At 36.0% G+C, this 22,644-nt stretch overlaps 1 protein-coding gene across 2 annotated transcripts in view; it reads left to right on the plus strand.

Moving 5' to 3' along the window:
* Positions 1-22,399, plus strand: part of SEPTIN7 (septin 7) — a 69,141-nt gene extending 46,742 nt beyond the window's left edge. The window contains exons 4-14 of one of the 2 annotated variants that reach the window (XM_087767813.1): positions 97-197; positions 796-930; positions 4,834-4,951; positions 6,790-6,882; positions 8,088-8,184; positions 10,283-10,334; positions 11,249-11,374; positions 15,819-15,839; positions 18,559-18,694; positions 20,679-20,818; positions 21,370-22,399. In XM_087767813.1, coding sequence (XP_087623939.1) covers positions 97-197; positions 796-930; positions 4,834-4,951; positions 6,790-6,882; positions 8,088-8,184; positions 10,283-10,334; positions 11,249-11,374; positions 15,819-15,839; positions 18,559-18,694; positions 20,679-20,818; positions 21,370-21,409 — 1,059 coding nt within the window. In that variant the 3' untranslated portion in view covers positions 21,410-22,399. The remainder of the gene's footprint in view (positions 1-96; positions 198-795; positions 931-4,833; positions 4,952-6,789; positions 6,883-8,087; positions 8,185-10,282; positions 10,335-11,248; positions 11,375-15,818; positions 15,840-18,558; positions 18,695-20,678; positions 20,819-21,369) is intronic. The other variant, XM_087767820.1, reaches the window with a different exon arrangement.
* Positions 22,400-22,644: the final 245 nt, after the last annotated feature.

Consider the following 22,644-nt stretch of genomic DNA (forward strand, 5'->3'; position numbering starts at 1 on the left):
CTTTGTCAGACTTGTTATTCATTGGATGGTTTTCCCAGTGTTTAAGATGGGTGACTAAATTGCTAAAAATTTAATCTTACTTTATTCATTTTACAGGTTGAGCAGTCAAAAGTTTTAATCAAAGAGGGTGGTGTTCAGTTACTACTTACAATAGTTGACACACCAGGATTTGGAGATGCTGTGGATAATAGTAATTGGTAAGACATTCTTTGTATGTTATCCCACAATAATTCTGAATTGTACTTTGTGTGTGTGTGAGATACAATACCCTGTGACCTTAGTTCTAAATGCACACTTCCATCTTCAGTTAAAATATGAACGCTTTTGAACTTTTCAGTTAGCTGAAAACTTCAACTACTGTAATTCCAAGTACCTTTATAACTCAATTGAAGTGCTGTCAGCTTTTCCCTTTAAAGTGAATGGAGCATTGGCTCTTTATCCACACATGCAATGTGCAGAACCAACTTCTGTGCTGTCACAAGATGTGACCAGTAAAGCGTGTTCCTTTTGGCTACTGTTCTTAAGTGTTCTATTTAATGCTATTACAATGAAGGTAATTGTGTTTGAAAGGGTTTTTCAGTGAATTCACAGATTGTATCTTCAGAGCTATGTAACTCAGTTGTATGTTGAGGAGCTGGTCAGTTAAAATGTGTTGTGTTAAAGTCTCTTCATTTTAAAAAAAAAAAAAAAGAAGGCAAGCCATGGGGAAATAGTGTGCATCTATTTCTTAGCAAAGACAGACTTTTTTACATAAATGATATAACTTACAGGTTTTTATTCATGTAACCTCTGCAGTTGGCAGCCAGTTATCGACTACATTGACAGTAAATTCGAGGACTACCTGAATGCAGAATCTCGAGTGAACAGACGTCAAATGCCAGATAATAGAGTGCAGTGTTGTTTATACTTCATTGCTCCTTCAGGACATGGGTTCGTATTAGTGTATTTTATGTTTCCTTTCTCTGTCTTTTATCTTAGATAAACATTCAAATTTGGCATTCTTAGTTATGTAAAGTTCCAAATAGGGTTTTCTTAATGGCCTGAACACCATGCTGAATTTCAAAGATGAGCTTGCTTTGGCTTGTCAAACATCAGCAAGCCAGACAAGTAATAAGTTAGAACACCAGAAAACATGATTGTGCATTAATTACATAACAAGAAAAATAGTATTAGAACAATTAAAAATACACAGGTGTTCACAAGTGCCACGTCTATTTGTGATGTATATGTCTTTTGTTGACATTAGAAGGAGAGACTGGTTCACACTTCAAGCAACAGGATTTTTCCTTTCCATTCTTGTTCCCTTCCTCCCTCCCTTTGAATTTAATGATAAATTAAAGATGGGAAGTTTCATGCATGCTTTAATTCACCTGGGGTGTAATATTTTATCTAGTGACAATTTCAATATAGGCATTCTGGATTTTTTTCAATTATTATGCAGGCTTCCTCCCCTGCTTAGTGTTTAACTTGATCAGACTTCTATCTAGTGGTAGAGAGAGAGAACTGCATTTCCAGGGTGTATTAGATGCAGATTGACTACATCTGAAATTGGTTGCTTAGCATTTTATCATTGTATTATAACTGATTAAATTTGTCAGACTCCTAAGTTATACCTTCAAAACCAGAAGGAGGAGATAAGTGGCCTATTCTATAATATAGGTCAAAAGTAGTAGAACTTGTTGAAGGGAGTAATGAAGGAATTCTGAGGAATATTCCTCAGGCAGTGAAAAATGCCAACTATTACAGAATCATAGAATCATTAGGGTTGGAAAGGACCTCTGAGATAATCAAGTCCAACCATTAACCTAACTGCCAGGTCCACCTCTAAACCATGTCCCTAAGCACCACATTCACACATCTTTTTAAATACTTCCAGGGACTATGATTGCACCACTTGCCTGGGCAGTCTGTTCCAATGCCTAACTACTGTCTCCGTGAAGAAATTTTTCCTAATATCTAATCTAAATCTCCCCGGCACATCTTGAGGCCATTTCCTCTGGTCCTGTTGCTTGCTACCTGGAGAAGAGACCAACCCCCGCATCGCTACCACCTCCTTTCAGGTAGTCGTCAAGAGTCATAAGGTCCCCCCTCAGCCTCCTCTTCTCCAGACTAAAGAACCTCAGCTCCCTCAGCTGCTCCTCATAGGACTTGTGCTCCAGACCCTTCACCAGCTTTGTTGCCCTTCTTTGGACACGCTCCAGCACCTCAATGTCCTTCTTGTAGTGAGGGGCCCGAAACTGAACACAGTACTCGAGGTGTGGCCTCACCAGTGCTGAGTGCAGGGGCACTACCACCTCCCTGGTCCTGCTGGCCACGCTGTTTCTGATACAGGCCAGGATGCCATTGGCCCTCTTGGCCACCTGAGCACACTGCTGGCTCATGTTCAGCCAGCTGTCAACCAGCACCCCCAGCTCCTTTTCTGCCAGGCAGCTCTCCAGCCACTCTTCCCTAAGCCTGCAGCATTGCATGGGGTTGTTGTGACCCAAGTGCAGGACCCAGCACTGAGCCTTGTTGAACCTCATACAGTTGGCCTCAGCCCATTGATCCAGCCTGTCCAGGTCCCTCTGCAGGGCCTTCCTACCCTCCAGCAGATCGACACTTCCATTATGCTCAGCTTCTGTAGCTACCATTGGAACGGTTCTAATAATTTTGAACTAGACAGACTTCTCAAATTTTGAAAGAAATATTGGGGGGTGGAGAAGAGTTTTTCATGTGTAGACTTGCCTTAATTAAACATTTTGTTGTTGTTGTTCAACATGCATGTTTGTAATGTCAGTTTTGCTTAACATGCATGTCAATTTTAAATGCAAACACCTGAATCCTTGACATACATGGTTTTACTAGTGTGCAAAATCAAAAATTTAAATAAAGGGAAGATGATCCATTCCTTGTGTTAGTCAATCTTTTTTGATCTAACTTTCAGATTCTTCAAAAAAAGATTGTCTTCCCTCCACACCCCCACACCCCTCTTCTCTGTTAAAACTTTCTAAACCAGTGGGAGGTACAAATTGTTTGTAAGGAAAAATGAAGGTAATGCTTCAGATAAATTAAGTTTTGGTCACTAAATTTGTGAGGCTAAAAGCTGGAAAAGTATGTTCCTTATACAGGTATTTCATGTTATTCTTTGGGGGGGAGGGGAAAGTGTAAAGTTGAGCTAGGTTTGCATAGTGTTTTTGAATTACTGGAGTAAATACTTGGAACTGTTATCTAATTAAGGAAATGAATGGAGCACAGAGAAAAATGGTGCTGCCGTTAGCATGCATTTCCTCTTTTAAGATACTGTCTTCTCTGAAAGGACGTTGCTCACTTCCTACCTGGTTTTTGTGGTGGTGCAGTATTCGGTCATGTTTCCTGTGCAGACATCAGCACATGTAACCTCTTGAGTAATCACTTTTAATGCATGATTGTATTTACACTGAATTAAAGCATTTGTAGGTGAACTTACTTCTGTTTGTCATTATGACTTAATACATTTGTGAAAGCCAGCTTGTTACAGTTTATAAAGGACAAAAAAAATTGCAGGTTAGGACCTTCTATTTAATGCCTCCCACCATTTTTACCTGGTATCCCCATGAACGTCTGAACTGATAGGTTAGTTTGTGTGGGGATAGGGGGAGAGAGTGAAGGGGCAGGAGGAGCCTTCCAGGTAAGTGAATGGGGTGATAATGAATTGCAGCCTCTTTCTGCAATTGTAGGATTTTTATGTAAAGGCTTCCTGCTTCAGTCTCCACTCTAAACTCAAGACCTTGAGGTGAGCACTGTTGTCATTCTGAACTCTTCTGCTTCGGCAACTGCCCTTCAACCTGGTGTTGTCCTAGGTAGCTTTTTTTAAATGAGGAGGGGGAAAGCATATTAAGGTGAATGGATAGCCAAACCAGTGCTCTTAATCTAGACATGCATTAGTGTTAGATATTTAATGGAAAAATGTGGAGAAGCTGAGAAATTCAGTGGCAGGTAGAAAATGTTAAAGTGAAGTTAAGTATGTGTTCTTTAACGTTTTCTTTATTCTTTTATATATGGTTTGGAGAAGAAGCTAAATTTGAGTACCAAATGAATCTGGTTTTAATGTTCCTAATCCTAATTTCTTTTATATGAGAAATAATCTTGTTAAATCCTTTAAGTGGATCCTTTTAGCCTGACTAAACTTGCTATAATTCTGAAGCATTAATGCATCAGAACCTCTGTGGCTTTACTTTAGCAAGCAGGAAATATTGACCACTTTGATCCACGTTGATGGTTTTATATACCCATATGGTGGGTGTTTTAGTTTTTATGCCTATGTCATCCACTTTCATAGTGGTCTTTTTGTTATATATAGTGATTTAGAGATGAGATGTTTCTGCTTCATTTGTACGCAGGCCGCAGAGTTTACTGTCCTCAGCAATCAAATGTATAAAAAAACCACACAGCCCACTCTCAAGAAGAAGCATACAAATAAACCTGACTTTCAGAAACTGAAACTGTGTATGTGAACTGAACATGATTCACGACTCAAAACTCTTACCAGTCAGGCTTTAAATGGAGCTATCTTCCAGCTAATGACACGAGCTTTACTGCCTTCATAGAAGAGTTCTTATCACTTGCTTAAATGAGCGTAATTTCAGCTACCAGAAGTCTCATGACTACTACTAATATTAACTTATGACTTTTTCCTCTGGTATACAATTCTAGGGGATTTCCTATAGCAGTTGCAGGTAGCCTTTTTGAATTTCATTCAAGCATCTATCACTCGTAAATCAGTGTCTTAAGAGTAGTTGTCAGGACAAATCTCAAATCATTTGTACATTCTTGTTTAATTAATATAAATTGCAAAGCTCTAATGCTGTCTTTCAGACTTAAGCCTTTGGATATAGAGTTTATGAAGCGCCTGCATGAAAAAGTGAATATCATTCCACTTATTGCCAAAGCAGACACACTTACACCCGAGGAATGCCAACAGTTTAAAAAACAGGTGAGTTGAAAGATTAATATTTACAACATGGGATAATTTAGTAAGTCGATCCCTAGGGAAATCGTGAGATTTAACTTCTTACATGCAAAGTTTAAACCCTGAAGCAATGACTTGAGACAGCAAAGCTAAGTAATTTATATCTCTAGATTTAATTATATTTCTTGGTGAAATAGTTTTGTTTCTATCCTCAGGGGAAGAGGTTTCAAGTGTAGGATGATTCTTGGCCAAGTGAAATAACTCACTGTGGAGATAAAAATCAGTAAGGGAGGAAGGGAGCTTTCAAGGCTTAGGTGCCTAACAGAAGTTGTGTGTTTAAAAAAAAAAAAAAAAAAAGCTATTTAACAGTATTACAGTATTATTGATTGTATTGTGGTATTCATTTTCATGTTGATGTGCTATATTTATTAAAGATGCCGCAGGTATTAAATGAGAATCAGAATACCTGTTATTTAGTCTTGGGCTGTGGTAATGCATTTTAAAGATGGTGAGATAATTCTAACATTGATACAACTGATATAACTTCTTTGTATTTGTAGAATAAATTTGGTATGAATGTCTCCAAGTGGTTTACGTTTTATTTCAACTATATGATCAGAGTAGAACATTTAGGCTTTGCTGTATTGTATGAGGAGGATAAGGAGGACCCGGAACAGGACAAGACAAGGCATAAGTTTGTTTTATTGAACTATGTCCAGTCCCAGTTTTAGAAGAACACAGGTTCTGAAAAGAAGTTGGCATTAAGAGATGTTGTATGCAAAACTCTTGATTTAAGGCAAAAAATTTCCTTTAATTTTTAGTCTTGGAGAAACTTAAGCAAGGTGCTATAGACCTGAAGTCTGTTTTGGTTGCATTTCATGGGTTTTCTTTTTGATGTAAAGGGGGGGAAAAATGGTAGAACACAGAATATTTCTTACTATATCAGCAGCTTTATCAATGAGTTGATGTTAAATAGGGGAGACTTTCCCAAATAAAACTTTAAAAATAAGTCCTTGCATGAATTGGAAAGTTATGTTCTTATAAGATTGCAAACCCATGAACCAGAAATATTCCCCAGGGCTCTGCAGTGTAGCTGTCAGCTAAATGGTCTAATATTTTTCCGTTCTAAAATTCTGGAAAACTAATCAGCTTGTTTTTAAAAATGCCTTTCAGACAAATCGAGCGCCAAAACACTACAGTCTCATTTTTGATGACGCTGTCAGTTATTCTTAAATTTTCATTAGTGCTTGCAAGTATTTTTCAACACAACTAACTACTAGAGTCAGTCCATCAGTCACAAGCTCTATTAAAATAGGGAGGTGATCCTGCTTCAAGCAACTGATGCTCAGGTGAGCTAGAAACAGAAAAGGAGTGACATCAGTAGCTATTTTGGGAACTCAAAGGACTGAAATATGTCTGCAGTTACCTATTCAAATCTTTTTTTTTTTTTTTTTTTTTTTTTAAAGGTGTCAATTGCAAGACTACTCTGAGAATTTAAGCTGTATTGTATTAGTTTTTGCATGTGCAGGTAGAATGCCTATTAGTGTAAATCTCTGTTTGTCTCATTGTAGAAAACTTATGTTCATTTTTGCTGCCTTATATTGATGGATAGTATTCTGTTAGCTGTGAGGCTCTGGCTCTGATCCTGTCTTCTCCTGGCTAAGGAGAGATGGTCATGCTGATAATCCCTTGGGGTCACCTGGTGGTATTAAACGTGTGCCAGTTTTGTGATGTTAACTTAGTACCTTAATATGCAAGGATCTTGCCTATCAGACAAAAGGAGGGAGAATCAGACTGCAACAAGAAATAGAGTTATTACAAAGTATGAATTCCTCAAACAAATCACATATTTTTGTTTTTAGATAATGAAAGAAATCCAAGAACACAAAATTAAAATATATGAATTTCCAGAAACAGATGATGAAGAAGAAAATAAGATTGTTAAAAAGATAAAGGTAAATAATTTTCTTTTGAAAAACTGCTTAAGGGGGGTGTGTGTGTAAAGAGTGAAAAGCCTTTTGTGATTAATGAGGAGCCCGCCAAAATGTTTAGAAGATAAAAATCAGATGTAAAGCTGTTGTAAGAGTCACTGTTCCTCAGCAGAGGCAATGAACGGCACTCTTAGACAGATGACTTAAGTCCTGTAATGGCTAAAATTCAGAACGAGAGCACTAGATCACATGTTCATTTAATAAACTCTTAGAAGATCACTTTCTTTTTATTCCATCCCTATTTGACTTTTATCCACTTACCACATTTTGTTTTATTCTGAGCTCTGAAGGAGGCAAGGATTGTCTTTGACAGAGGTGCACAGTGGCACAGAGTGCGTGTTCTACAGTTAGTAGCTGTCCAACTGATATACTGAAACCTTAATGGAGACGAATGACTAAAGAAAATCAAAAGGACTGTCAGGCTGTTAAGGCTTTTTCTTTGTTTACTCATGTTTTTGGTTTGTTCTTTTATGTTGGAGTCCATCTTGTATAAGTTTCTTGAGCCTTGCTTCTGTTTGTTCAGTAGTTTTAATAGCCTGTAAGAGCTTTTTTAAATTTTTTTGTTACTGTGGGAATCACCTAGGATAGATAAATAGCACAAATGGAAGATATTCTGGGACTCAGCCTAAAGGAGAAGAGCAGAATAAAAGGACAAAAGTCCAAAATACTTCGCTTTGTACACTGTTCCTTTCAGCTACTTGAAGCTGCTCTTGGCTCCTTTGTCGCTTGTTACACTGGAAGGATTTTTGGTGCAGCTGAAAACAAGAAGTTGAAGTAGTTCTTTGCCAAACCTTTGAAAACTGAAATCCAGTCAAAGTAGCAGTCCTTGTAGCCAGTGGGAATATGAATTGATAAATAATTACTGTGCAATTGAGTAAACAGGAAATGGTTTGTCTGTTGCTTAGCTTACTAAGTAACAGTAACGTCTGTTTCTTAACTGGATTTACAGAATACAACAGTGTAAGGAATTTCAAAGGGGGGTGTGTGTGTGTATATATGCCATTAAACCAGGCAGAGGTCAGTAAACATAACTATCCTTGCACTTTGGGTAAGCTGCATTGCAGTGTTATAGCACCAAACAAGCTTACGTCAAGTTTATACGTAGGCATGCTTTCAGTATCTCTTGGCAGTAGACGTTTTGACTTTTAAAGTAATACTTTATCTTGTAGGACCGTTTACCTCTTGCTGTGGTAGGTAGTAATACGATCATTGAAGTCAATGGCAAGAGAGTTAGAGGAAGGCAGTACCCATGGGGTGTTGCAGAAGGTAAGGCTTTCTCATGATTTTTATCCATTTAAAACTTACTAGACATTAGTCTGTATTTGAAATGTTTAAAATGCTTAATTTGAATGTGCTTTGGTCTGGAAATTTATAGAATATACTGTCTTGTTATTCTGACAGTCTTGGAACAAGGTAAAGGTTCAGCAACGTGTAACTTTGCAAGCAGATTCCTGTTGAAGCCTCACTGAGGAATTGTAAAACCTATAGTAACTTACTGCAGTTAATGAGGAGGCTTAGATTACAACTGTTTGCTAGCATTCTTATTTTAATTTTCTTCATGTAAAAATGATGTATTTCTTAAATTCTTCTTTCTAGAGTATTCACATTATAAATGTTAATTTGACTAAATTGACTAGCATAAATTCATTTTAAAGTTTCTGAGGGAACTTTTTTTTTCCCGAAACATCTGAGTCTTAATTGCTGGGGTGTAGCAACAGGAAGGTACCTGGTAATTAATTGAATATTTCTGAGTTTTTCTTTTTTTAATTAATTTCAAACTTATTTTCTGCTGTTATAGAGGCTTGAAGATAACTGCATGTACTACTGGCAACCATTGTTTGTGCTTTAATGCTGTTGACTTATTTCAAATGGCACATGGCACCATGCTGTATTGTATAGTGAAACAATCACTATTACACTGTTTTTCCATGATCGTTGAACTTTTTCCTTGTAGTGTGCATGTATTGAATAAAGAGAAGATTTCCCCCCCCACCCCCATTTTCTGCCGTCTGAGGGCAATGGACTATAAATTGGATGCAGTGTAAAATAGACCAAAAAACCCCCAACCAACAAGTGGGGTATGGACCAATACTTTAAAGAGAAATGCTGTAGCACTTTGAAGTACGTGTCTGGCAGGAAATGAGGTTTGGCAGAAAGTAAAAACCAGCTGCACCAGAGAGGATCAAGCTTTATTTAAGGCTCATGCGTTAACGTTTGGAGATGTACAAAATGGTGCTGCTTTTCTTTATTTTAAAACAAACTTAATAAATTTTTCACACTCATGTGATTGTACAACTTTTGGAAGGGAAGAACTAGCCTAACTAAAAGGAACCTCTTTAAGTGGCTTTGAGTCTGCCAGCTAAGGACAGAATACTTGGAGATGATGCTTTTTTGGGAGTATGACTTCATGTACTATCTGAGCAGAACTTACCAGTTTGAGAAAACGATGGAATAAAATAATGCAGGAGTGCCAGATACAAGATGAACACGCAAAGAAGCTACGTGCTTTGTTTTTCTGTAGGATTCGCTGAACTTACTTGGGTTACTTTAATTCCTTGATCCTTGTTTTTCTTCCTCCTTCCCATGAAAATGTTCATCTCCACTTCAGGGGCACATTGGAACCTGCCTCATGCCTTTCTTTTGTGCGTGCTTTTTGTGTGTTGCCTTCTCTATCTGCACACCAGAGAGTTCTGGGGTGTGCATTTTTCTCCAGTGTCCTTTCATTATCTGCCAGGGAAATGCCACTCCCAGCATCAGCCTCTTCAACAGTAATGGGATGATAAGGCATGGTGGAATAGGTGGCATCTGATGACAGCTGCCAATGCTCTCTTTTGGTCTGTAGGCAGGTGCATCAAATAAAATATACAACCTTCCTTTGCTTAGTTAATAAAGAACTAAATCCACATTAAAAATAAAATGGCGACTTTTGCAACTCATTTGGTGGGGCAGGGAGAAACAGGTTGCGTTAAGTCGGTCTTCCAAAGGCTTTGGATATAGCTGGATCTAGACTGAGGTCTTCAGTTAGTGTCTGATCCTTAATTATACGACTGTGCTGGCAGGGCCTCCAAAGAATCGTAAAGTTAGTTAAGCTGGCAAAACTGTTTCTGTTTTGGTAGCTTAATCTGCTGTACTGTACAGTTCTCCAGTATGGTTTAGAGGAGCAGAACTTCGGTAAGATATATCGATATAGTTATATTGTTAATGCTTTCCTACTGTTAACACACATACTGTTTGAGTAAGGAAAGGCTGGAAGTAATCTGTTGTTGGAATGAACGTAGGAGATGGGTGACATCTAAAAGCTTTACCTCTGTGTAAGGCACATATTTTGGTTGGCATCTCAACAAAAATTTACCTCTTTCTACAGTTGAAAATGGTGAACACTGTGACTTCACAATTCTGAGGAACATGTTGATAAGGTAAGTAACTTACAGGTAACATTAAGTTTTCTAGTATGTCTATATTGGAAAGTCATGTATTGGAGAAAAAAGGATTTGAGCTAGTGAGTTCATATTAATCCCCATATTTTTAATTGTAAACAGTATCTTAAACTTTATGATACCTTGTTTAACCACATATTTAGCAAGCAGTGGTGGTGGTGATGATTTTTTTAAATAGTTCTCTTTACTTTCTGATTACTTGTTCTTAAAAATTGTGATAAGCCATAGGAACCTGAGTTGTCTGTTAGTGCTGATGTGTACTTAGTTGTAGGCATTTTTGTTTTAAATTTTCAGTGCTGCAGTTATCTAAAGCCAGACTGCCTGCACTTCGCTGGGTTAGGCATTGAGTCCTATACTCACAGCAGTTCAGTAAGTGACATCTGCTGCAACAGCTGTTGGTTTGATTATTAAGTGTTGCTTTTCTCCAAGCTGACGATGGGAAATTATTAAAGGAAGCTAATGTTTGTATCTTAGTCTTGAACTTTACATTTAGCTTTTACAGACTTAAAAGATTGAAACTAAGAAGTTTTGGCTTGTTTGTTGTTTCTTGCCTGACGTGCTTTGGCGCACATACTACAGTAGTAATACACGGTTTTCATATGTGTTCTCCAAATACTTGCAAGTTTATCCACAGAACTCAAATTTTCTAAAGATTGGTCCTGTAAGTTAATGTTTGGATTATTGCAAACTTGAGATAGTTCAGTGCAAAATAATCTGGTATTTCTGTGACTTTGCTGTCTTGACAGCTCTAATTTAAATGGAAGAATAATGATATTGTGGGGAATAGGATGTTAATGGAGGGATATAATTTAAGTGAATTTGCAAAATGAACATGGACTGATTTTTCAGGTGGTATTTTGTGCACTAAGCTGATAAATTACACTTATTGACAGAACTCATATGCAGGACCTGAAGGATGTCACTAACAATGTACATTATGAGAACTACAGAAGCAGAAAACTGGCAGCTGTTACATACAACGGTGTTGACAACAACAAAAATAAAGGGCAGCTAACAAAGTAAGTTCTTGTTAAGGTTGTATTGTGCTTTTAATCTTTTTGCTCTTTTTTTGTTTGGTTGGTTGGTTTTGTGTATGTGTGATGGGGTTTGGGGGGGTGGTGGTTTTGGTTGTATTTATCCTCTAGTCAGTTGCCTCTTCACTGTGTTCTGGTCTGAACACTGTATACTTCTGGTTTACTTATGATTTGTGTTTTTCTATTTCACTAAGGTTTACAGTGGTTTATGTTAAATAACTGGGTTTTATTTAGATTAAGTTCTGAAGAGAATCCTTACATTTACTATTTCAGTTCATAAGTTTTATTTCACTAGTACTTATTGCAAAGTTGTTGTGCATTAGTGTTTCTATTTTGGTATATATACTGCTTTTGAAATTATTGGCTCTTTTGGTATGAATGCCCAGTACTCGGTGTCAGGGATGTTTTTGAGAAGAATGGGTTAATGTTTGTTGAGAAACTTTGAAAATCCAGATGCAGTACTGTCATCTTTGAAATGCTGCCCTGGCTACTTCTAGGATTGCTTATCACGGCAGGGAAATTATTGCAACATCTTTATCTTTTGTGAGAGGAGAGTTGCAATGCAGGGTTTTTGGGTTTTGTTGTTGCTAGTTTTTTTTAACCCTAGTATGTCATTTTAATTACCTCAGACAGCAAGTTGTTTGCCAACCTGATGAAATTATTGGAAGATTTGAACGTAGGCTCTACTGTATTTTTCATTTGATAATGCTATTTGAGAATAGCTACGCTCTTAAATTTAAATATTTTTCCTTCTCTACATGTGTCAACTGTATAAACAATAATTAGTGATTAAATAATTAGTGATACTCTATTTGTATTATATTTAAATACAAATTTCTCAACCAAAATATAGGGTAATATTCTGTTCAGCTAATGATATGCCAAATTATAGCTGTTCTTCCTGAGAAAGATCCCTGAAATTAGCTGGAAATATCTGCTGTTCCCATCCATATGACAGCTGCAAAGCCATTTTTCACGAAAGGAGTGTCCGTTCTACACTGTCTTAATGCTTTGAAAGTGCCTGTGAGGGAATGATTTAAGTGGATGTGATTTAGTTTCATCTAGCGTGAGCCTACATGAGGCTTCCCTCCTCAGCATTGACAAAAAATATAATAATGTATGTCAGTTATATCAACTCCTCAAAAGTGTACTTAAATTTAGGTAAAGTTTCTAGTGAGGTCAAGTCTTAAAGAATAGTATTCAAATATGTGTATCCATAACAGTGCTTACTTCTCACTATCATGTTTATTGCCATCATGTTATCTCTGACTCGTATTTCAAGGCTTCTGAATGCATATAGCAAGTATGTTAGAAATATTTCTCAAGCCAAACTTGTTCTCATAACAGTACAGTGTTGGTGGCAGGGAGAGGAGGGGTTTTAAGAAGTACAATTACTAAATGAGGTGGTCACTGTGGGAAAATGGGGGTGGGGGGCATGTGAGGTAGTTTGCACATTTGAGAACAAAACGGTGCAGGTGGGCACATCAGAGAAGAAAATGTGCTTGAGCGCAAGAACTTAAACCAGCTTTCTCTTTGCTGAGGTGATAGTGTGTTAACAGTAGTGTGAAACATAATGCTGCATTTCCTCCAGGACTTCTAACTTGCTATTACTATACTTTTTACTGTACTATTATTTACTGTTACTGTACTGAAAAGTTAAACTTTTTCATTGCAATTTTGAATATCAGAGGAAGTTGTTCTCATTTTCTTGTGCTGTTTAATACTATTTTTATCCCTTTCCAAATCTTAGTATGTTTTCCCTGGATTCAGAAAAACCTTAATTTTATTGATAACACTTTCACCACTTTTTGTTCGTGCCTGCTCAGATTTGTGTTAGTCTGCACCAACAGACTTAGTCTGTTACCTAGTTCAAGTAAGGATTGGTTATTCTGCGTTCTTCTTAAAAAGAATAATGCATTGATTTTTTTTATTATTTTTTATTCCCATATTGCAAACATAAGATGTGTTTTTGTATAAATGCATCTACCAGAAGGTTTAAAAACTGTTTTTGTGTCGTTCATTCACCATCACCACCACCCACCCACTCAATTGTTGATAGCATTGCTGAGATTTCTTCTTAATAGAATTTAATGCTAAGAGGGTCTGGAATTACTCTGCTTTCTGAAGCATGCCAACTTTTGCATCTCCTGCCATCTCAGGTCACTGTGCTGTCCCACCTGAATATTTCTAGATAAACGTGCCTTTTGGAACAGTTTTATGTATAAGAAATCTGTTGCTCAGAACACTGCAGTACTGCAGCTCAGAAGTGAACAAAAACAACTGGTGCTTTTAGCTATCAGGTTGTTGTTTTTTGGGTTTTTTTTTTTTTTTTTTTTTCAAGAGAAGAAATAAATTTCCACAGTTTGTTTCATTCAGCCATCTGGAAGATGGCACAATCTATTGCAAACTTTCAAGAAATATTTTGAACCTTTCCTTAGAGTTTGTTTCTCCAAACATAGAGTGACAAATAAATAAAATTTTTGAATGCGTATACTGGTTACGAAGCAGCTGATGCTATTCTTGTCTTGTTACTTTATCCATATGTGGAGCTGCAGCTTTTTTTTTTTTTTTAAGTTTTAACATGCTTTTTTGGCTTCGATGTGTTTTCGTAGTTTTGAATAGTTGAAGCAGCATAGAAGGAATTTTCCTAATAACCATGTGTCTTCCTGGATATTAATTGAAAGAGGGAAGAACAGATATTAACAGTTTATCTGTGTATCCCCTTAGGAATTTTATGCTTGCCTGCTTGCCTTCTGAAAGAAGTGTCAGTGTCTCAAAATGGAGCAATATTTGACTTGTCCTCTGGAAATCTGATTCTTTCTGATCCTGTATCTCTGTATGAGAATTGAGACGCGTTCTGATGCTACCTGGTGGTATTACAAGCATACTGTTAAACACAGATGCAGTCTCTGGCTCTGGAAACTCCTAAGCTGTTCTTTTGTAAGCTGTGAGGGTAGGCATAAAAGAGGAGATACACATGCAGTGGTTCTTGCACTTTTCCAAAACTATCTCCTACTGGCAGCTGTTGGAGACTGGATTGACCTTTTGCACCTTTAAAACAGCTGTATTTTTGTGACCTTAGCAGATCTTTGTTTTTCATGCAAATATTAACATATTTCTTTGAACAAAAATGCAAACATGAAAACAAACAGAAGTATGTGCTACAAGTTTTAATAATACTGTGCAGATGAATTGGTTTCTTCTGTCCAGTTGATAATTTTCTCTCTGATTTGTCTCCTTTGATTTGGTGAAACTCTAACTGACTGTTCTACAAGTAACTCGTTGACCTAAGAGCAATCTAAAGCATGTATTTTCCATGATTATGTAGTCTTTTTGTATTTTAGGTTTAGTGTCTGATTTCCTCAAATTATCAACATCATCCCAACCATTAAAAAAATAAAATGCCAAGGGTAGTCTTCGCATATGTGGATAACTTGTCTCTTCAAACTATGTGGTAATTGTAATTTCACACGTGTACTACATGACTTTAAAAAATTGGCATTTGCTCTGAAATTGAAAAGATTTCTCACATTAAAAATTTTACGTTTGCTGTATGAAGCTGATATCTTCAGTGAGTTTAAAAGTAAAACCTTATTTTATTGAAAGTCATATAGTACACTGTAAAGATGAACTTCATCTATCTACTGATCTGTTCAATAACCTGTGACACAGGGCAACAAAATACACAATGCCTATGTCCTTCTAAATGCTTAGCTTAGACTAGTTCTAACTCCTTTTGCCTATGTTCTTAGTGAATTCTGTGAAACGGTTCTAATGTTATTAAGCCCATCTTACTATATGGTGAGACTTAATGTCAGAATCTTTTTTTCAGACTTCTTTTCCCTCCTATAGTACTAGTGAAGTGCTAACACAAGGCATGCTCAGGTTATGCGTCATGCTCTGGGGAGGTGATGTTGCAGCCAAGCCTTCTTCAGAGCTGAGCTCAGCCGCCGGTGAGACCTCTGCTGGCCATTGAAGTCAAGTGCTCTTTTTGTAGCACAAGAACATTCATGGGGTTTTAATATGATGTCCTTTACTAGGTGGTAGTTTTTAATTGAACAGATAAGCCTCGATATGGCATTGGTTTCTGAAAAATTATTTAGAGCAAGTGGTTGTTCATGTCACTAAAATATTTAAAATCGCTTTAAAAGCATGCATATTCTAGGGAAACTATTCCAGACAGTACCCACACATCAAACCTGCATTAATATTTACATGGTATAGTAATTTACTAATTGAATTTTAAATAAAAATAACAAGCTTTAACTAACAGTCTTTCCTTTTACTGTGAAAAATTTGCTTTTGGGGGAGCACATAATTAGCTTTAGGAATCTATTAATAATGAATTTACTTTTTTAATTATTGCTTTTTGGTTTTGTGGTTTTATTAAAGCATGCTAAGCTAAGCCTCTGTATTTTTTGTTTTTTAGATTTGACACAGTTGAAGGCATGTAAGTGGTCATTTAAATTTTTCCAAAAAACTTAAAGACAAAAATTTTATAAACACAAAAAGGGTTTCACTGTTTAATGTTTCAAATTTAAAACAGTTTCCTGTTATCCCGCTCTTGGCATTGTTTTTTCCCTAGCAGGTGGTGGTTTTTTTTTGTTTTTTTTTTGTTCTAAAGCTGTGCTGATGTAAACCTTAGGAATTTATAAATACTTTCAGTAACAAATATCTGTAAAAACCCATCCTCTTTAGAAACTTTTTGGCTAAGCCTTAAGATGAATTTGGTCAAATTTCAACAATGAGTAGAAGTGCATAAGTTATTAAATTCTCACAGTTTGTCCATAGCTCCATCATCTTTATATAGATGCTTATAAAGAATTAGTGGAATTTTCATCCTTATCTGTAAATTTACAACTCTTCATTGGATTGGGGAATTAGTTGCTTTAATCTTTTCTGACTATGGTTTTATCTTATTACTGGCTCGCAGAGGTTCCACTTTGCACATATCTAGAATAATTTTTAATTTTTATAGATTAACTTAGAGGGCTGTTTTAACATACCTCATGTAAAATCAGTTAAATGTTTTACATCTTTCAGTGGTTTGGTTTTTTTCCTTCAGCTCTCTTTTTCTTCAAGTCCCTTGTATAGTTTTATCCTGAAATACAGGATGATGTGCTTTTAGCCACGTCACATGTTTAAAGATCTAACAAAACCAGTTGTGACCTATGTTGTAAAGCTCTCAGCTGTAAATGCTCGCTTGTTAGTTTTATCAAATTTTCTGTGAAGACTGATTTTTACCACTTTCTCAAATACTGATCACATCCCCATTAGATTATTAGGTTGTCAATAGAAGGATGGTTCTGCTCCCCTTTCAAGTCTGTAGAAACTGCAACTATGATTCCTCAGTATTCACATCTAATTCCTAGGTTAATTTTTGAAGAGCAGATACATTTGAGAACTTTACACTTCTAAAAGGTGACAACAAGAAAATAGTCTTGTTTTGACAGCTGGTTAGCTTCCACAAGTACTGCTACTCACCTCTTCTTTCATTTTCTTTGTATTTTTGTGTATTATTGTATTTCACCTGTGTTTAACCATATTTTTTTTTTCCTTAACAAAAGCTGCTAGCAGTTGGCCTTTTGAAGGGCTAAAGTAAACATTAGGTTGAGGATCAGTTTCAGTTCTGTATATTATATAGCATTTTACTCACTCATCCAAGCTTTGCAACTATTACTTCAGATTCAGTTTGAGGTTTTTTTTTTTTAAATAGAAATGCCATTTTCTTCCTCCTCGCCTCCCCAGCTGTCACCTTTAAAATACTGGTATTTGGGGGAAAAAGTTCATGTGGCCTTGAGTTCATATGACATTGATTACTTTCACTGTATGGTTATTTGGTGAAAATGGGCCAGCAGGAAGGATAAAATGAGCCATTAATAGTCAGACCAGATCTTAACTATGTTTGATGTATATATAACCTCCTTTATGAATGAGTGGCAAATTCTGAATCAAAATAGATGTTGGTAATTATGTTTCAATCATCACTGAAAGTTAGTCAATTCTTTCTCCTTTTAGAATGCTTTTTCTGCATGATTTGAATCAGAATCAGGGGTTTTTTTGGTGTGTTTGGTTTTTTTTTTTTTTAAGAAATGAAAACAAAAATATTTTTGATAGGGCTTAGGCTTGCCACCTCTATTTTACAATTTGCTGGTCTGAGTGACTTACGCAAATGTTACAGTAGATACCCTCTGCTGGTTGATTGTAACAGTTCCAAATATATTCAGTTCTTCATTTTTACCAACACAGTAGTTAAAACTTTGTCATTTTAAGCCGTACATACTCAAAACTGAAACAAAAGGCTGGTGATTTGTTTTGATTGCTCTTTGTTGAACAGCAGAAAAGTCTTAAAAGACTGTATGTAGCAATCATCACTAGATCAAAATCATCCTGTTTTTATTGGATGTTTAATGTGAAACTTGCTATTTAGAACCTGTATCACCATAACATGGATAGCAGGCTTATACAGCTTTAAAAATTCAGTATAATCCACGAAAGTAGTTACCATAAAGTGTATAGAAAAATTAAAAGTAACGCACATTATTTTTCTACATTAAGTTTATTAATAGCTTTCTAAAGGAAAATCTTCCAACTAACACTTTCATGAAATACTGATGTTCAGTTCCCCAGACCTTTTTTTGCAAAGTTGCTCTCTCTTCAAGAGTACGACCACAGCATTCAACACAGTTGTAATGTTAACTTACCATTGGGCTCACTTTGGACAGTGAAGATTTAGAGAGGGAATGGGACTTGTACCTGCAATGCTCTTAAAATTTTTATTATGTCCACTGATTTTTGTATATACTTGAACGGGAAATAAAAAGATGCCTGAAGATGACTTGGAAGATGCTAATTTTTTTTTTGTTGTAACTTTGGTTTCCTCTCTTCCCATGACCAGGTTCTACTAAAGATAGAAAGACAAGAGTTTCTGTTAACCTAAATGTAATGTAAATCAGTTGTGGGGGAGGAAAAGATATTGTATGAAATGTCTTTTTGAGGAAAGCTTAACTAAACAGTAATGCAAATTGAATTTAAGCTAGCAGTGCATACAGCGATGTTATTTCTCTTAATGCTTCAGCATTCTTATCTTGGTTTTTACAGATGCCCTAATGTAACAGACAGGAAAAAAAGTTCTTACTAGCTAACTGCTTCTTCTGGATTTATGGCAGGAGCCCATTGGCACAGATGGAGGAGGAAAGGAGGGAGCATGTAGCCAAAATGAAAAAAATGGAAATGGAAATGGAACAGGTGTTTGAGATGAAAGTCAAAGAAAAAGTTCAGAAACTGAAGGACTCTGAAGCTGAGGTAATCGAAATCTCTTAAACCCCAATATGCTTGAGGCTGAACAAGTGTAGAGATGGCTCTTTTTGCCAAGACTTTGCAACATAACCTCTGTCTAGGAATTTATTCTGTAGTTAGATTTTATGTTTATAGACAACTCAGTTATTCTTGCTCAGCTCGTTGTCTTTGCTGAAATGGTATAATTTTGAATGGCAATTTTAATGTTCACATGCATTCACAGTCATAGTATGTTAAAATACTCCTTAACTTTCTTACTCCCCCTCTTTTTCTCCCTCTTTTTTGGAATATTTTATGCCTATTTTCTTCCGTGTGCTTTAAAAAGTTCTTGAGACTTTCATGGTTTACATAAGCTAATGTAGTAATGATAATTCGCTTTGTATATTAAAAAAGCATTTCAGAAATTTGATACGATGTCTATAAGAAATCATCTAAATGAGAATTACTAGACTAAGGAGGAGTCAGGGATATGTTGTTGTCAGTGTTTTGGTGTCATTCGAACATACATACATTTTATGGATATTAAATTCACTTAACTTACATTTCTGTCATCTCCAGATGAAGTTGTCACAGTGAAACTGTTTTTTATGGGCTTCAAGCAGCTCTTGAAGTGATCTTTTTAAGAGATGATTATAAAATTACATTTAATTAATTATAAGTTTTGAGAAGGCGGCTTCTCACAAGAAGCCTAATAAAGAAGTTCAAAACTGTCAATGTTCCTAAAGACAGTTTGGCTCCAAATTTGAGGGAAAGTGAGGAAACTTGGAAGGGTAGTTGAAATGCTTGGCCGCCTAGGCATTGTAAGGAGCCAAGGCATACTGGATGAGAGAAAAAACCATGTCAGTCTAGACTTTTTTTTTTTTTTTTTTTTTTCCTTTTGGAGAAGCGAATAGATAAGGATATAAATGCTACGATACACCAGTCAGCAACTTGTGGATCTTAAAGCTAGGTATTTTAGCTGGATCACGGTGTTTAGTTAATCACTATATTTATCCTTCCTCAGTTTCTGTCTCGGATCTTTTTGAACGCATTTATACTTCTGGCCTCCGCACTCTCCTTGTTATATGAAAAGCAAGCAAACAAAAATCTTTCCTTTTGTTTTTCATGTACTACCTCATGACTTTTTGACTGAGTGCATAATGTGATATCAGTTTTTAAATGGTCATACAATTCATTCTTTTTTTCCTTTACCATTCATGACTTTGTAAGCTTCTGTTTTTCTCTAAATGTAGAAAAGTAGGTAATAGACAGTGCTGAGTGTAAAGCATTTTAAAAAAATCTGTAAAAGGAAATATGTTTTGAAGGGTTTATGTAAGACAGAGACTTGCAAGAAAGTAAGGAAAAAAGGGACTTTTATTTAACTCAATTCAAAAACGTGTTAGACCACACAAAGAAATCACTTTTCCTGACAGTGTCTCCATTCTCACATACAACACATTTGATTGTCAGTCTGTCCCATCAACTTGCAGGAGAGACTTCCTGGGAGTGTAGACAATTCACTTCAATAATACTAATAATAATTCATTTAATTAGTGAATAAATTAATCCACTTAATAATAATGTTTTCCCAAATAGATCCTTAATATAGTTAATACTATAGGATGAAATCAATGTTTGGGGTATCAAAGACGCTGCTCATTTATGCTCTACAATTTGCTTTTTAACATTTGCATTGAGTATCAAAGTATTCTTGAATTTCCTTTTGTTTGCCACATGTAGCTGCTTACAAGTCCTGTTTGTAACTCGAGCAGCATTTGGGGTGTTTTCTGTTAACTGTAAAATGAGGCTATGGGATTAATACCCTTTTTGTTTCTGTGATTGGCAGTATCTATACCCTTAGAGTTTTTGGTCTAAGACTTATTTTCTCTGAAGAGAAAATATAGTACTATATTTTCTTGCATTAGTATAGTTGCTGATGTTTGTTACTACAGCTCCAAAAGTTGCTGCGTTTTCTGCGCTTACTGACTCTGTTCATAACTTTTTTCTATAGCTGCAGCGACGCCATGAGCAAATGAAAAAGAATTTGGAGGCACAACACAAAGAATTAGAGGAAAAGCGTCGCCAATTTGAGGACGAGAAAGCAAACTGGGAAGCTCAACAACGTATTTTGGAACAACAGAATTCTTCCAGGTAAATTGGAGTCTTGTCCTGCAGTTCACAGTAAATAGTCTGTAGCTTTCTGCTAAAAAGCAATTTTTGTGGTAATAATGGTCAATGGTAGCTGACCACTAAAGAAGTGTCACTTACAAGTCAAGAAAAATCTTGAGCTCCTCTTAGTTATAAATGAACATATATCAGAAATATTGGGAAGATTATTAGCTTCTAAAGCAGATTTTAATCTGCAAAAACGCTGTATCCATAGATAACTAGATCTAGCTAAAAAAAAATCATGTTTGTATTTGAAAGCTAGATTGCATCAGAATTCTGAGGGATGAAGAGTTAAAGCTTTGAGAATGAAAGTGTTTAATCCTCCTGGCCCTTGGAAAGGGAAATCTAGTGATAAATGCATTGCTTGACTTCATGTGGTACAAGTACTGTGTACACAATAAGTTTCATACATCGTATTGCAACCAGTAAAGCTCTATCAAGTGCGTATTTTTAAAAGATGTACGTTAATGATTTCTTTAAAAAAATCAGAGCATGTATGCATTATTTAATATACTTTTTTTTATCATTTTTAGAACCTTGGAAAAGAATAAGAAGAAAGGGAAGATATTTTAAATGCATCATTTTGACCACCAGTTATGTATTAGTTGCCAATATGCCAGCCTGGACATCAGTGTTTGTTGGATCCGTTTGACCAATTTTGCACCAGTTGTATCCATAGTAATGGATTTAACAGCATGACAAATTTTTGTTAATTTTGATGGAGAATGAGATGCCTTGACTTGTCTAGGGTGTTGTGTACTTGGAAAAATAACAGCTCTAAGTACCTTTTTTCTTTCTTCTTTTTTTTTTTTTTTAAACAGATGTCATTTTAATGCAAAAGAAAACATTTTACTGTTGTACAATCATGTTCTGGTGGTTTGACGGTTTACAGGATATTAAAAATGCAAGGACTCTAGACGGTTTTTAGTGAGGATAAATTGCCATAATATGATGCAAACAATGCTTCTCTATTATTATAATACAAGAACTCCATTCAGTGCAGCATATACAATAATGTAATTTAGTCTAACACAGTTGACCCTATTTTTGACACTTCCATTGTTTAAAAGTACACATGGAAAAACAAAAGTTGTAGGCTTACAGTGCACCTAAGCTTTTTATAACAACCTTTTATGTTTTGGATTCTTTAAATATATGCTATTCTCATTTAGTAACTTCTTTAGCCAGAAGGATCTCATTACTGCTTCATTTTTTTGTAATAACATTTAATTTAGATATTTTTCCATATATTGGCCCTCCTAAATAGAATATAGCTTCTTTCATATGGTAGGAACCAGTGAGTAAAACTTTCCTTTAACTCCCTTTTTACATTTTATGGTAAGTAGCAGGAAAACGCATTTATAGGTCATTTCTAGGCAAAATTGTGGAGTTAACTACCAACCTGTTTCTACCTGCGTGCAGTCTTTCTTTATTTTACTAGAAATGGGAATATGGCCTCAAGAAAAACATCACCATTTCGCATTTAGCTGTATTCATATACTGCATTTCTGTATTTTTGTTTGTATTGTAAAAAGTCACATAATAAACAATGTTGTGATGTAACACGCTGCTGTGTCAGAAATTTTAAAGGCGTTAAAACAGCCAGGTACTTCTTGGGAAACCTTTGAACCTTCTGTCTTCCATCCTGACTGGATTGACCTGTGTCCTTGATTTGCCCGAGGGTGAGTATAAGGTACAGAAAATGCCTTTGCGTTGTGGAATCCCGTTTTGGTGGCTGTGCTCTGACTTGGGAAGAGAAGGGTCTGTCTTGCCCAGAAGAGGGCACCAAGTGTCCGCGCTGCTCTGCC

This window comes from Nipponia nippon, unplaced genomic scaffold (assembly GCF_047370975.1).
Source record: "Nipponia nippon isolate SJK-2023a ecotype South Korea unplaced genomic scaffold, ASM4737097v1 scaffold_1, whole genome shotgun sequence".
Taxonomy (NCBI): domain Eukaryota; kingdom Metazoa; phylum Chordata; class Aves; order Pelecaniformes; family Threskiornithidae; genus Nipponia; species Nipponia nippon.